The sequence below is a fragment of the Cololabis saira genome, chromosome 4 (assembly GCF_033807715.1).
Source record: "Cololabis saira isolate AMF1-May2022 chromosome 4, fColSai1.1, whole genome shotgun sequence".
Taxonomy (NCBI): Eukaryota; Metazoa; Chordata; class Actinopteri; order Beloniformes; family Belonidae; genus Cololabis; species Cololabis saira.
The window spans coordinates 39,739,594-39,754,012 of NC_084590.1; the positions used below are offsets into that span (position 1 = coordinate 39,739,594).

The 14,419-nt window shown below is 42.6% G+C and overlaps 1 protein-coding gene across 2 annotated transcripts in view; it reads left to right on the forward strand.

The window, feature by feature from the left end:
- The first annotated feature begins 1,814 nt into the window (after positions 1-1,814).
- Positions 1,815-14,419, forward strand: part of LOC133442436 (LHFPL tetraspan subfamily member 6 protein) — a 60,948-nt gene continuing 48,343 nt past the window's right edge. Inside the window, exons 1-2 of one of the 2 annotated variants that reach the window (XM_061720430.1) lie at positions 1,815-2,108; positions 3,055-3,572. In XM_061720430.1, coding sequence (XP_061576414.1) covers positions 3,188-3,572 — 385 coding nt within the window. In that variant the 5' untranslated portion in view covers positions 1,815-2,108; positions 3,055-3,187. Of the gene's footprint in view, positions 2,109-2,138; positions 2,307-3,054; positions 3,573-14,419 lie in introns of those variants that run through there. The other variant, XM_061720431.1, reaches the window with a different exon arrangement.

Below are 14,419 nucleotides of genomic sequence, written 5' to 3' on the forward strand. Positions count from 1 at the left end.
TAACAATTCCTTTTCAGAAATACTTTATAGGATGTGCCTTAATATTTTCAGCCACAATGAGAAAACTCAATGTCGGGGTTTTCGAGGCGTCCCTGAATGCTCCACCGCATGGAAGCAGCGATCAGCGGTGGGACGCGCCCCTGGGTGGCAAGAGTACCTGGCTGCAGGCAAGATGGCCGACAAGGGCGCGGCCATTTTTTCCAGCCATACCGGAATTCCAGACCGGAAGTTGGTCTTCTTCGTGTATATTACAGGCCCCCAGTCTCGCGCTCAGCAGGCACGCCGATTTTTTCCAGTGGCCAGCCGCGGTACTGCAACAAAAAATCCCATGGGGCCCAGAAAGCTTTTTTCCCATAGACCGCAATAGTAAAAGAGAAGCCTCTAAAACTGTTCACAGGACACCTCCAGCTGTAATCACCACCAATTACTAATCTTTGTATTCTATATTTTTAAGTCATGGACTTTATATCCGTCAAAAATGTTTTATAACGGCCAGAAAAGTCAAAGAAAAGTCTCTTTCTGGGCGTGACGTCACGGCTGTGCCGTGCACTCGCAAAGCGCGGTCGTGTGTGTCTCGGGAACGAGGATGGCTGAAACTAAGCCGTTCGGCGGAATAATCACTCAGAAACACATTGCATTGCCAATTTGCACCAAACAGAAATGTTTAATAGCAAGAATAATAATGGTTTGTCATTCTTGTACTTAAACATTTCCGTTGTAGCCAACGGTGTATGGTTTGTGAAAATAAGATATCAGGCAGGAATAACACAAGTCTAAGACCCTGTCCACACGTAGCCGGGTATTTTTAAAAACGAATATTTCCCCCCCTCCGTTTATAAAAACATTTGCATCCACACATAACCGAAGATCTGCGTTTTCGACCACATTCATAAGCATTCTAATGATCCTGTAGATCATCTGCGGCTCCGCGGAGGCGCAGGTGTGGGTGTTTCCACTGAGATCCTCCTGCACACACACACCTAACGCACTTCAAATATGTATTCTTCTGTTGCTCTTTCATTTGGAGGCAGCGCCCTGCACGGGACTAAATGAGGGTCAATATTAACAAAATGAGCTTGTGGCGTGAGATCCCCACCTCACAATAAAACTGACCTCCATCAGGTTTGAGCAAACGTGCAGGGAGAGAGATGTGTCGTAGTTGTTGCGACGGTGCCGTGGAGTTTTAGATGTCATGTGTTTAACATCATTGTAGTGGCTATTTATCCTCCAGGTGAATTATAACAAAGTAAATAAATAAATCAAAATATTCAACTCAAAGTATCAAACTATAATAATCAAACGGCCACTGAGACACCTAGGGAGTGGATTTACGCAGGATACAGAAAGTCCATTGTCCAGGCAAAAAATATAGTTTCCATGGTTTATTTTCCTGGCAAACAAACGAGCAAAGATCTTTGACGCCTTTCTTGCCCTGGTAAAAAACCATCTGCCCTCCCAGGTGCCCGGCTCACCTGTGTCTGCCAACCCATATATATAATCTCACCTGGTGCGCTCCAGCTACCCAGTACTTTCAAAATAAAACATGGTTAAGTAACAAAATAAACTTAATCAATACTAAATATCATAAACAAATTAAAACCGGTCTGGTTCGGCGCGACGAATAATAATATACACGAAGAAGACCAACTTCCGGTCTGGAATTCCGGTATGGCTGGAAAAAATGGCCGCGCCCTTGTCGGCCATCTTGCCTGCAGCCAGGTCCCTCTCCTGGGTGGGGGTTCGTGTGATTGATGCTCAGCTCCGCGGACCTGCCTCCTCCCTCCTCCCTCCTCCCTCCTCTCCCTCTGAGCAGGAATGTGAGATCAGGAGTCCGCTCAGAGAGCGCAGCTCCTCTCCGCGTCGCGCAGACTTAAAAACTGATCCTCGCCTGCTCTAACGCACATTTAGAGTCGAGGATGAAGTGATTTATCCGAGCGGACGCTGCAGCAGACACTTTTCTGGATCTACCTTCTTACTACGATCGGATCTCTTTTTCTCTCTCCCTCGAACGGAAAAAAAGTTTGCTTTTGGACCCAAACACAGCTGGAGTCCGCAGATGGAAACAACCTGTACGTCGAGCGCACTTCATTCCGGATGTCTTCCAATATGTAAGAATGATTTAGTTCATTGTAATTCCAGCAGCATGATCGTGGCTCTGGCGTGGAGAGTTGTTAAGGTGACCCCTGACGAGAATCCTGCAGCGGGTTTCAACTACAGACCCAGTTGGTTGTTGTTGGCATCCTGTGTGGCTCGTAGTTAATTAACAAGTCATACGCTGCGGAGTGGGAAGTTTTGCCATTCACTGGGTATGTTATATAATACAGATGATTAATTTATGAATGATTCTGCAATTTGGTCCATTTGTTAATATTCGCACCGAAGTCGTTCTGAATTCTCATTAACTGCACTTAAGATGCTCAAATAATAAGAGGTTGAGACGTGTTAACTTGTCATTGTGGGTATCACAGTGGGGTCAGTTTTTGTGAAAGAAAAACAACACAAATGGGAATTCATATATTTTTATTATTAAATTACATTCCTTATTATGTTAGGAGGAGAAAGGCTTGACATAAAAAATGATTATGAAGAATAATAGTTGCCTTCAGCTCATCAAACTTTAATTAAACTTGAATCAGCTTAATCACCGATCTTGATAACATTCTACATTAATGCAATTAAAATTATGTTTAATATATTCTGAGTAACTGTGTAGATCATTTAATCCATTTTCATGTTTTTTTTGTCAATTCTCTCTACTAACTGTTTAAGGGAAGGACAAAAAAAAAAACAGTAGACCCAAGTAATCAACTATTACTCACAAAATCTGATTAAGCCATTAATGGAGGTCTGTTCATTATTCATTCTGTCCTTGTTCATGCTTTCTGTTATATTTATTACCAGGTTGAATGTGTAGTTATAATGAGCTTTGAACACATTTCTGGTTTTCATCTTATGTAAGAGATTTATTCAATGCCTTTTATTAAGCCACCAACTTGTTTGCACAGATGATTTTGATGTCCTGCTCAGCCTGGCTGTTTCTCTTCCTCCTGACAGGGACCCGGAGTCGCTGAGAAGGTGAAGACTGAAGTGTTAAATGCTCACCTCAAGACTTCCAGCAACACAGCATCTGCTCGTCTATCTGCTGTCCCTTCACTGACTGTGTGAACCATTTGTAAGACTGTTCACGATGGCATCTAGTCTGACGTGTACGGGTGTTATCTGGACGCTGCTGTCCCTGCTGTGTGCTGCCGCCTCCTGCGTCGGCTTCTTCATGCCCTACTGGCTGCTGGGGACGCAGATGGACAAACCGGTGTCCTTCGGGACATTCCGGCGCTGCTCCTACCCAGTGAGGGACGAGGAGAGGCAGATCACAGTGATGCTGGAGCAGTGTGGGCGCTACGCCTCCTTCCACGGCATCCCGAGTCTGGAGTGGAGGATCTGCACGGTGGTGACGGGTGTGGGATGTGGTCTCCTCCTGCTGGTCGCGCTCACGGCTCTCATGGGCTGCTGCATCTCTGACCTCATCTCCCGTACCATTGGACGCGTGGCCGGCGGCATCCAGTTTGTTGGAGGTGAGCAGAGTGATGTGCCGTGCAGTGACGTCTGGGGAGATGTCTGTCACTTTTAGGCAGTCAGATCCCTTATTCCTAATGGGTTTCTTTTTATTAAAATCCTCAAGTTCTCTATTCACTCCAACATTGATGGTTAGAGAAATGATGGGAGTTTTAATGCCTTTAATTAACTTCTTACCAAATTAGTTTCAAACTGATTACATTTGATGAGAGTGGAAACAAAGAGGCATGAATATCATTATACTTTTCTTGGCCGAGAGGGCTGCTGTCTGCCCAGACAAGCCCCGGTTTCCTCGGATACTCAGCTGCACAGGAAATGAAAAGTCTCCCAGTGAGATCTTCTTTGAGCTTACCATATTTTCTATTGCGAGGCTTCAAACAACATCCCCGGTCTTTTAGTCTGAGCGTTTTCAGACGTGGCGCATCGCACCGGACTGTTAATTTCACACCAAGAGCTGTTGGTCTTTGCAACAATTTGTGCAGTTTTTGTGGTTTTTGATCGTGTATGATTTTGGTCCTATTTGTGAAAGCTTGGACCAGGCCTGCGTGTTGTAAATGTGGTGTAACATATAATCTGATGTTGGGAGAAGAAAAAAAATTAAAAGCAGCCGGGCTGCATTATATAATGCCTTCCTCTGTGTAACTTTAACCAATACCGTTCCCCGCCCCTTCTTTTATGTGTAGACATTTGGCATTAATGCATAGCTTTTGCCTCCACTTGCTGTAAGTGAGGTCATGGAAACTCATCAGGCTATAAATCAACTCAAATTCTGCTCTCATATGGAATTCAGCCCTTAAAGTTGAAATAAATCCCGACTCTTTGCAGAAACGGCCTTGCCCATGGTGCATAAAGCATCTTTTTTGTTTGTTTTTTTGTTCGTTAGATCGCATTAAGTTGACCCGGTTGGGATTAGCACCACATTTGTTTATGTGCACTGTTGGCTTTTCACATGTGCACTCTTTGGACGGGAGGTCTGAGGGAAGGCTTCCGTTTAAGCAGCAAATTTCTCTGCACCAGTTTAAGCAGCTGTGGCGCGTCAGCCCTCTCATTAACTAAAAAAAATGAAATAAAAAGACTGTTTGCTTGCATACTGTGGCTCACCGCTCTGCTGTTTGCAATCCCCGTCACTTGGGTTTGGATTTAAAAAGAGATGTGACACAGAAGCAGGTTTGCAGGCAGATTTGATGGAGCTGCCAGGTTTTTCCAGGAGGATAAATCTACAGAGGACCACCATAACACTCCGTGTCCTAATTCTAAAAGGCTTAGCTTCTTAGGAACATCAGTATTAATAATGTATAATATGCAGGATGATTAAGGTGAAGACGGGTTGGTTACTTAGAAATCTGCATTAAAAAAAAAATAAAAAATTATAAGGAAAGCCTCTTTTGAGCTCACATCTAACACATGCACGCTGTGTTACAGCAAGTTGCTATTTTTGGGTTTTTGGATTAAAAAAATCCTGTCTGTCTTTCTTGAGATTTTCTCCAGACTCACAAATCCAGACGTACGCGAATTTAGATGGCGGGAGAATGAAGAAAAAGCAGTGTACAAACACAAGAGACGCTGCTCAGATCGTTTCATCTTGAATGCTGGTGAGCCAAAGGGCAGAGATGTCTCACAAGGGCTAATTGGAAGTGACACAGCTGAGAAGCTTAGTGTTGCATGTATTGTCTTCTGTCACTTACAAAGAGTGTTGAAATATGCAGGCAGGAAAAGTTGAGAGAAAGAGAGAGAAACAACACAACTGTACCTGCTGATTGAAACATTTGGTATTCACTCATTATTACTGAGAATCCCGCTGAGAAATAAAGATCTGCAGGGGAAACAACCAGAGTGGGAGCTGGAGAAATATGATCAAATCTCAGTGATTAGCAGCAACAGTGAGAGGAAGCAAAAGTGATGAACATCAAACGTGAAGTGCGCTTCGCGGCTCTCTGTGTGACGCCGGCGGTGTGCTGCTTCTCTCGTTTCTCTGATCATATTGTAGACCTCTAACGAAGAGCGCCGTTGCCAGATTCTGTGGGCGGCCACAAATAAAATATCAACTTTTCATCTTTTTGTTTTTATCTCGCTCCCATCAAGCAGATCAGAGCTGAAAGGATTTATCTGTGTTTTATCTCATTAGCGGCTGCCCTGACTTTTCCCCAGTAACTATTATTTCTGCGGATGTTGTTTGTTGCTGGCTGCTTTCTTCCCGGTGCAGCTCACCAAAGGCAGCATTGCTCCAGAGCTTGTTAATGGCCTATGGCAGAGGATTTTTCTTCAACACCAGAGCGCTTGAGTCTCAGCGTGTTGCTGTTCTGGCCCAGAAATCGAATCTCAGAGAGCTGTATACCTCTTACATTAAACAGCTGTCTTTGCTGTCGTGTTTTTTTAGTTACGCAGCGATGCAGACACTTGAATAACTGTGGCACTGAAGCGGTTCAGACATTTAAAGATTCTTGACTTGGATTTGGTTGTTAGGGATTTCGTCCCCCCCCCTCCTCCTGCTCCGGCTCGCCTCGTCTTTTCTGGAACCTCAAGCAGAACCACACGCAGCAGGAAGAAGGCTATTGAACATTTGTTTTGTTTTTTTTTCCCCGGCAGCCTTGATTCAGGCACTCAGCGTAACTCTTCGTATACTTTGTATTTTCCCTTCAGCATAGTAACCTGTCTACAAGTTATACACTTGTTTCCACTGACAGGCGGTTTTCTATTGTTTTGACATTTTGCTATTAGATTCCATCACAGTGGCTCACACTCTTGACAGATACTGTGATTGGATATCAACTATTAAATATAGAGGACAGTCCTGTGAGCCTAAGGCCAAGTCTGCTTGTATATATACTAGGAATGGGCGATATTTTACCGTTCACGATATACCGTCAAAAAAATTCCCCACGATAAGAATTTGTATCTCACGGTAAAAACGATAAATTCCCGTTGATGAAGTTTTTGTGTAAAACGTATTTATAGTTCTGTGTTAAATCCACGCACAATGTACGTGAAGGAAGGAAGGAAGGAAGGAAGGAAGGAAGGAAGGAAGGAAGGAAGGAAGGAAGGAAGGAAGGAAGGAAGGAAGGAAGGAAGGAAGGGAGGGAGGAAGGAAGGAAAGAAGGAAGGAGAGAGCAGGAGGAAAGAAGGAAGGGAAAAAAGAAGGAAGGAAGGAAGGAAGGAAGGAAGGAAGGAAGGAAGGAAGGAAGGAAGGGAGGGAGGAAGGAAGGAAAAAAGGAAGGAGAGAGCAGGAGGAAAGAAGGAAGGGAAAAAAGAAGGAAGGAAGGAAGGAAGGAAGGAAGGAAGGAAGGAAGGAAGGAAGGAAGGAAGAAAGGAAGGGGGAAAAAAAGGAAGGAAGAAAGAAAGAAAGAAAGAAAGAAAGAAAGAAAGAAAGAAAGAAAGAAAGAAAGAAAGAAAGAAAGAAAGAAAGAAAGAAAGAAAGAAAGAAAGAAAGAAAGATAAATTCCCGTTGATGAGGTTTTTGTGTAACAAACATGGCGGATCTGAGAGAGAGATAGATTTATAGTTAAAAGATGGAGTTGAATTGGTATTTTTTTATCGTCATTTTTATCGTTATCGGGATAAATACCAGAAATTATCGTGATATATTTGTTAGTCCATACCGCCCATCCCTAATATACATATTTCTTTTACTTATATGATGATCCTTTTCTTTTAAGATACTCCTGTCTGGAAGTGGCCCCTAAAGCAATAAGACACCCGATCTGTTTACTGTATGAATTCGCTGGGAAATCTGTGTGATTATCTCACAAAAATAATTAATTTTAGGTAAAGTAAGCAGTTGAGGAACAAGTCTCGCCTACATCACGGTAGCTAGACTTTGTGCAAACACAGTAGGGCGAAGAAGGATTCAATAAGGACTGCTGAAGGCATTTTTTTCGGAGTGGAAGGAAGTCGAGGGATGTATTTTGAGAAGTTCAGGAGAAAAATGTATAAAGACCCTTCAAGAAAGCTGCAGATAAACAGCGTTCAGTTTTCTGCTACTATTATAAATACACTTTACCGAGGGATAAAATAACTCCATCATCTCTTTCTACCTTCTCCGCTCCTCCAAACCTGCTCAATTCTACATTTTCACACTGCAGTGCTGCTGCAAGATTGTGCACTTAAGGGTCTCGAATCTGTTTAAAGTCTGCAGACGTCTGACGTGGCTCAATTTCTCAGTCTGAAGCCGAGGCTGCCTCTTAGACCCAACTCAACGTAGAGATTTTAGTGACAGCCATGTGCTCCGACTTCTCTGCGAAATCGGGGGTTTTGCCTCAGATCCTAAAACTTTGCCCGCGGCACTCTTAATTCAACGTGTGACTGGCTTTAAGGGATTACTACAGTAGACTTGTGATGTAGCCAGATGCCAAGTCCAATAGCAGCTTAAAAATGAAATCTCCAAAATCATTTCAAAACTGGCAGCAAATCAATGCAAAGATGCCAAAACGGAAAAAAAGTGTGACCTAGTTTTCATTACACCTGTTAAACGTCCTGTTAAATTTCTCTACTTTAAGGTAACAAAGGTCTCATTCATGTTGATGCTGTGTGCAGAAAAGGGGAAGGGGTCCATCGGCAGTCAAAGGCTGCTCCTTTTTATTAAATGCCTTTCTAGTTGAAAAAAAACATGCTACATTTCCACACTATAAATTAAATTTAACAAATCCATATTATAAAGAGCAGCATTTGTTTACGTTCATTAAATTACCTTGAATTCGAAATGAAGATCCAGTTAGAAAGCTGTTGCCTTTTCAAGACAGTCAATCAAATCCCCCACTCTCAAATAAAGAAATAAAAAAAAAAAAGCCTGAAATCTTTTCAAATATTGTTTCGACCTTCAGAGAAAATTATTTTAGGTCTTCATAAAAGCAGTTATATAGCTGCTCAAAGCTGGAGGGTGTGAGCTATACTTTATTGAGAATGCTTTGAACTGTCCTCAAAACCGAAGGTGAAATAACAACACAAACACCATGATGCATGGTGGGCTGCAGTCAGCCCTTTTTTCCTGGGAGTTCATTTGGGCAGTATGCGGGGTTCAAAGGACTTACGAGGTGTCGTCTCCTGCAGGGATGTGACACGCGCTCGAAATAGCTCAACACAGCATTTTCACCATCTTAAGGAAGGTTGTGGTCAGCAGGGAAACTGTAGGGACTAATTTTGTCCTCTGGCTGAAGAACAGAGGCATTTTGTGAAAAATTCAGCTCCAGCACAGTAGCATGAACATTAATTATTGATTAAAGACATTTAATATCTCTTACATTAAATATTAGTCAAATGTCCTGACAGTTCTTTGATGAAAAGAGATCAGAAAAATATGGGTTGTCGTATGTGGTTCTTGTTTTTCAGAGGGAAATGGTTAATTTGTACCCTTTTTTGATATGCAATATATTTTTCGTTTGACCACTTGGAAAGGTGTGGCTTTTCCTTTTTTTTTTATTATCTAAGTAAAGCTGCAGTTTTAATCAGACTAAAAATAATAGCTGGATTAATGAGACCATGCATTGCAGTGTTTTTCCGAACAAAAGCTCATGTTTGTTGGGGAAACTGCAGCGACATTCTGACTTTTACTTCCACCGTTTGCACAGACTCATTGGCAGCGCCGGTTGGATACGTCCCACGCAGCCTCTGCGAAAGCTGCAGTTGATCTAAAACATCACATTATCGGCCGCGTTGCCCTCTGGGAACGCTTCTCCATTTCGCTTTCTGGTTGACTGCTTGTGTTTACGCCCCTGTGCCAGCAACTCGTTTGCCCACTCTGCTTTGGAGTGTCTGTAAATGAACAAAATTAAGCCGCTCAGAGGATATCTGTGAGGGGAGAAGGAAAAAAGAAGCTCTATTACACTTAAGTTTGACACTAATTTAAGTTTACTGCTTCCTGTAGGGATGACCTGTCGCACACAACATTTAGTATGGTCATGTCCCGCTGAGGCCAGACGAAATTAACTTCCCTGCGTCTGTCTGAACCCGCTCAAAGGGTATATCAAGGACATGAACACGGGCGATAAATATGAAGACATGTATATAAATTACAGATGGGCAGGCTTTACGGCGGCCGTGACGTTGCCAGGGACTGTTTTGGCTCGTCTCATGTTGTCCTGCCTCAGAGCCACGCCAAACGCAGCCAGGAGCTTTGTCCTTGTGTCAGCGTTGGGGGCTCTTGCCATCTGGAACCTCCCCGGTCCCAGAACGTGTGCTTCCACTCCCCTCCCAGCACCGGCAACCAGTTCTCAAGAGGCTGCAACGAAATGAAATGGCATCAATCCACTTTTGGAGATGAAGAGCTCACCTTTCTGGAACGGCGTCACATTGTTTAATGGTGTTGCATCAGAAGACGTTTCCGGGATGTTGGGTAAATTATTCCCCGACACGTTGTAATATCCTTCTACATTCAAAAACGTATCTGTATTCCTTCCTCCTTGTAAGGCCTGCCAGTGAGGTGGGATGATGATGAACTGCACTGTCTCGTTTGTCATGTAGGCATTGCATAAAACTAATGAGATCTCAGCGGCCCATATGTTTAAGAGAAGGAAGCCAGGACGTTTTTTTCACCGTGGACAAACGCCTTGTGTAATGGCGTTCAGAATGCTCTCTTGCTCTTCATTGCTTACATTTCCGGCCTCTAATGGTTATAAAGTGGGTGTCTCTTCCTCCGGGTTGATTGATCACCTAAAGTACAGAACGCTCTTGCGCTGTAATATGCTCATTCAGCCCAGCAGCAATTCTTTTCCTCAACATACAGTTCCCTCAAACCCCCCCCACCAAACTATGACGCAGGAGAGTTGGGAGTCAGGGAGCCGTGAAATGTATCCTGTGTGTCAGAGGGAGCAAGCATGTTGTCCCCAGTCCATCCTCCCTCGTCTCCTGAAAGAACCCACTCCTCCTTTTTTCTGCCCTTCCTCCAGTGGGTTCGTATCATTTTCCAATCCTGTCAGTCTTCCTGTCTCTCTCCGGCTCCTTCAACTTTCTCCTAATTCTGCTTACCGTCCATCCATCTGTGTCCTTCCCACTCTTTTCCCTCCATCTCCAAGCTTCCTCCCCTCGGAGCGTCTGGGCTCGCTGTGGTATGCTGCTGGCAGAAAAAACATAGATTCGGCCAGGACTTAGTGACCGAAGAGTGGAACCGGGCCGGGCTCAGAGAGAAAAGAGAGAATGGTTGTAGCAAAAAAAAAGAAGAAGCACAAAGTGAAAATGAGTCAGACAGTAAGAGAGAGAAAAGGTCGGAAAGCCAGGCATCAACGGGGATTTAGTTTGGTCAAACAGGAAGTCTGGGGAACTAAAGGATAGACGGGAGGGTTATTTCTGCCTCCCCTCTGTTGGGTCATGGTTTTTGCTGCTGTAGCAGCAGGCGTGCTGCATATCAGCCTGTTTGTTTTTCATACTGGGAACAAAACCTGTCTGCTGTTTGGCATTAACACAGCTGTTAAAAGAGAACGCTGCAGATGTAGGAACTTCATTTGCTATTGATTAAGCCATTCGTTGATTCAATTATTTGTTGACCAGTAGGAATGGGTGATATTTTACCGTTCACGATAAACCGTCAAAAAAATTCCCCACGGTAAGAATTTGTCATCTCACGGTAAAAACGATAAATTCCCGTTGATGACGTTTTTGTGTAAAACTGATTTATGGTTCTGTGTTAAATCCACGCACAACGTACGTGAAGGAAGGAAGGAAGGAAAGAGGAAGGGAAGAAGGAAATAAGGAAGGAAATAAGGAAGGAAGGAAGGAAGGAAGGAAGGAAGGAAGGAAGGAAGGAAGGAAGGAAGGAAGGAAAAAAAGAAGGAAGGAAAAAAAGAAGGAAGGAAGGAAGGAAGGAAGGAAGGAAGGAAGGAAGGAAGGAAGGAAGGAAAAAAAGAAGGAAGGAAAAAAAGAAGGAAGGAAGGAAGGAAGGAAGGAAGGAAGGAAGGAAGGAAGGAAGGAAGGAAGGAAGGAAGGAAGGAAGGAAGGAAGGAAGGAAGGAAGGAAGGAAGGAAAGGGGAGAAGGAAGGGAGAAAACAAGGAAAGGAGGAAGGAAGGAGAGCAGGAGGAAAGAAGGAAGGAAGGAAGGAAAGAGCCTGAAAGAAAGAAAGAAAGAAGAAAGAAAGAAAGAAAGAAAGAAAGAAAGAAAGAAAGAAAGAAAGAAAGAAAGAAAGAAAGAAAGAAAGAAAGAAAGAAAGAAGATAAATTCCCGTTGATGACGTTTTTGTGTAACAAATATGGCGGATCTGAGAGAGAGATAGATTTATAGTTGCAAAGGTGGAGTTGAATTGGTATTTTTTTTATCGTCATTTTTATCGTTATCGGGATAAATGCCAGAAATGATCGTGATACATTTTTTAGTCCATACCGCCCATCCCTATTGACCAGCAGGATTATTCAAACTCTTAGTTTCAGAAATTCAAAGATCTATTTCTTTGTCATTTTTCATTACGTGTCTTTTGGTTACTCGTTGGACAAAACAAACAATTTAAACTTTGCTTGTAGAAAACTGCAACACCTATTATTTTCTCACATTTTATGGACTGACTAATTAGTTATTGAACAAACCTTAGGCCGGCATCGGCTGCGTGTGGGCCGTGTTGTGAAGATTGCTCCATTGTCATCTAGGCACTTTTCTAACAGATTTGATCATCCACACGCGACGTGTGTCTCACCTACAGGTTGATCTGTACTGCAAGTGACATGCACAGCTTTGTCATTGTCAGCGCATGATGGAAGGAACATGGAAGCAGAATACATGGCTACGGCGTTGACCTCGTATCAGCAGCAATACACTTTTCACTGTAGTTTTAGTGCATAGGGAACATATCAGCAGTTTTAGTAGATTAATATGGCAAGTCTAGAGGTCAAATTGGATAACTTAATTTGTTACTTTCAAAATCATATCATACATGGATTACAGGAGTTCACTGACACCCTTCAAGTTCCCAATAGCTGATCGTCAACCTGATATAAGAGGGTTGGAGCTCTTTATTGCACCCTTCGCTCGATAAGCTTCAACATGAATGAGTTTTTATTGCCACTACAACTGCTCAAAACCTAATTATTGTAGAGAAATACCTGTTATGAAAACACCTAGAATTAAAAAAAAAAACAACTGTCAAATATCACAATAAGCTTTTTATGCTTCCATGAGGTGGTTTTTCAGATGTGCCAATTAGGGCTGGGGATCGATTCAAATATCAAGAATCGATTCGATTCCGATTCTTAAGATTCAGAATCGATTATCACGCTTTGATTCGATCCGATTCTATCCGGTATTGATTTGGGTTACTGTTAATAAAACTGTTTTTTCAGCTGTTGCATGAATTACAGTATATGACTGTCTAGTTTTGCAACATATTAATACTAGTATTATATTGAGATTCAACAGCAAGTATTGGCAGCTAATGATGCTGTAAGGACCAATCACCTCCCAGAATGCTGATAGAACTGCTTTCAGAAACATCGTGTGGGTCAGAATTACCAAACAGATCCAGGGCAGCAAACAGAGGACAAAAGAAATCGCTTTTATTTTTTCCCCATTTATGCAAATGTAACCCCAAGACAGTATATAAAGCAAAGAAATATAGACAATTTTTGCAATTATAACTGAAAACTTTAATGTATTCATACCTTTTTGGGCATAAACAAAAAAGTACCAAAAGTTGTAATGTAATAATGAAAAAAAAAAAAAAAAAAGTTTTTTTTTTTTTTTTTAAATTGATCTTTAGACATATGAATCGGTTTTTAGGAATTAATATGAGAATCGATTTAAAATGGGAGAATCGATCTTTTCAACACAGGCCTAGTGCCAATAGTCCAGTTTAGCGGAAAAGTATGATGGAAACAATCTTTTCCCATTTACTCATCTCTGGCATCATTGGATGTGATGTGGTCGGTCAATCCATCCATCCATTTTCTATACTATTTAATCGATTGCAGGGTCACAGGGGTCCGCCGGAGCCAGTCCCAGGTCGTTGCAGGTGAGAGAGTCCACCCTGGACAGATCGCCAGTCTATCACAGGGCCACATATACGGATAGACAACCAGGCACACTCACACTCACACCTACGGGCAAGTTACAATCATCAATCAACTTAGCATGCATGTTTTTGGACTGCCGAAGGGAACCCACGCAAGCGCAGGGAGAACATGCATAACTCCCGCCGGGGACTGGGCGTCGAACCAGGAACCGTCTGGCTAACTTCCACCCTGCTGCCCTCGGTCCTTCCAAAGCTATCAAAATCTAGTTTCCAGCTGTTTCTGGCCTCATTTATAGGATGTAGTTGTGCTATTACACTGCTTAATCATTATTTTGCAAGTGACGTGCCCCCTTTCCCTGCGGTGGTACCTTGTTTCAATTGTAGAGTTGTCGCTTTTGCTTTGCATAAAAGTCTCATGGAAATCCACCTCACATGAGCCACATCATGCTTGACCTGGTAATATACTATTGTCGTGACAGTATTATATGTTTGTGTAAAATTAATACATAAACGTACTTGTACTGTCCAGTAGGAATGAGTGATATTTTACCGTTCACGATAAACCGTCAAAAAAATTCCCCACGGTAAGAAATTGTCATCTCGCGGTAAAAACGATAAATTCCCGTTGGTGACGTTTTTTGTGTAAAGCTGATTTATGGTTCTGTGTTAAATCCACGCACAACGTACGTGAAGGAAGGAAGGAAGGAAGGAAGGAAGGAAGGAAGGAAGGAAGGAAGGAAGGAAGGAAGGAAGGAAGGAAGGAAGGAAGGAAGGAAGGAAGGAAGGAAGGAAGGAAGGAAGGAAGGAAGGAAGGAAGGAAGGAAGGAAGAAAGAAAGAAGAAAGAAAGAAAGAAAGAAAGAAAGAAAGAAAGAAAGAAGAAAGAAAGAAAGAAAGAAAGAAAGAAAGAAAGAAAGAAAGAAAGAAA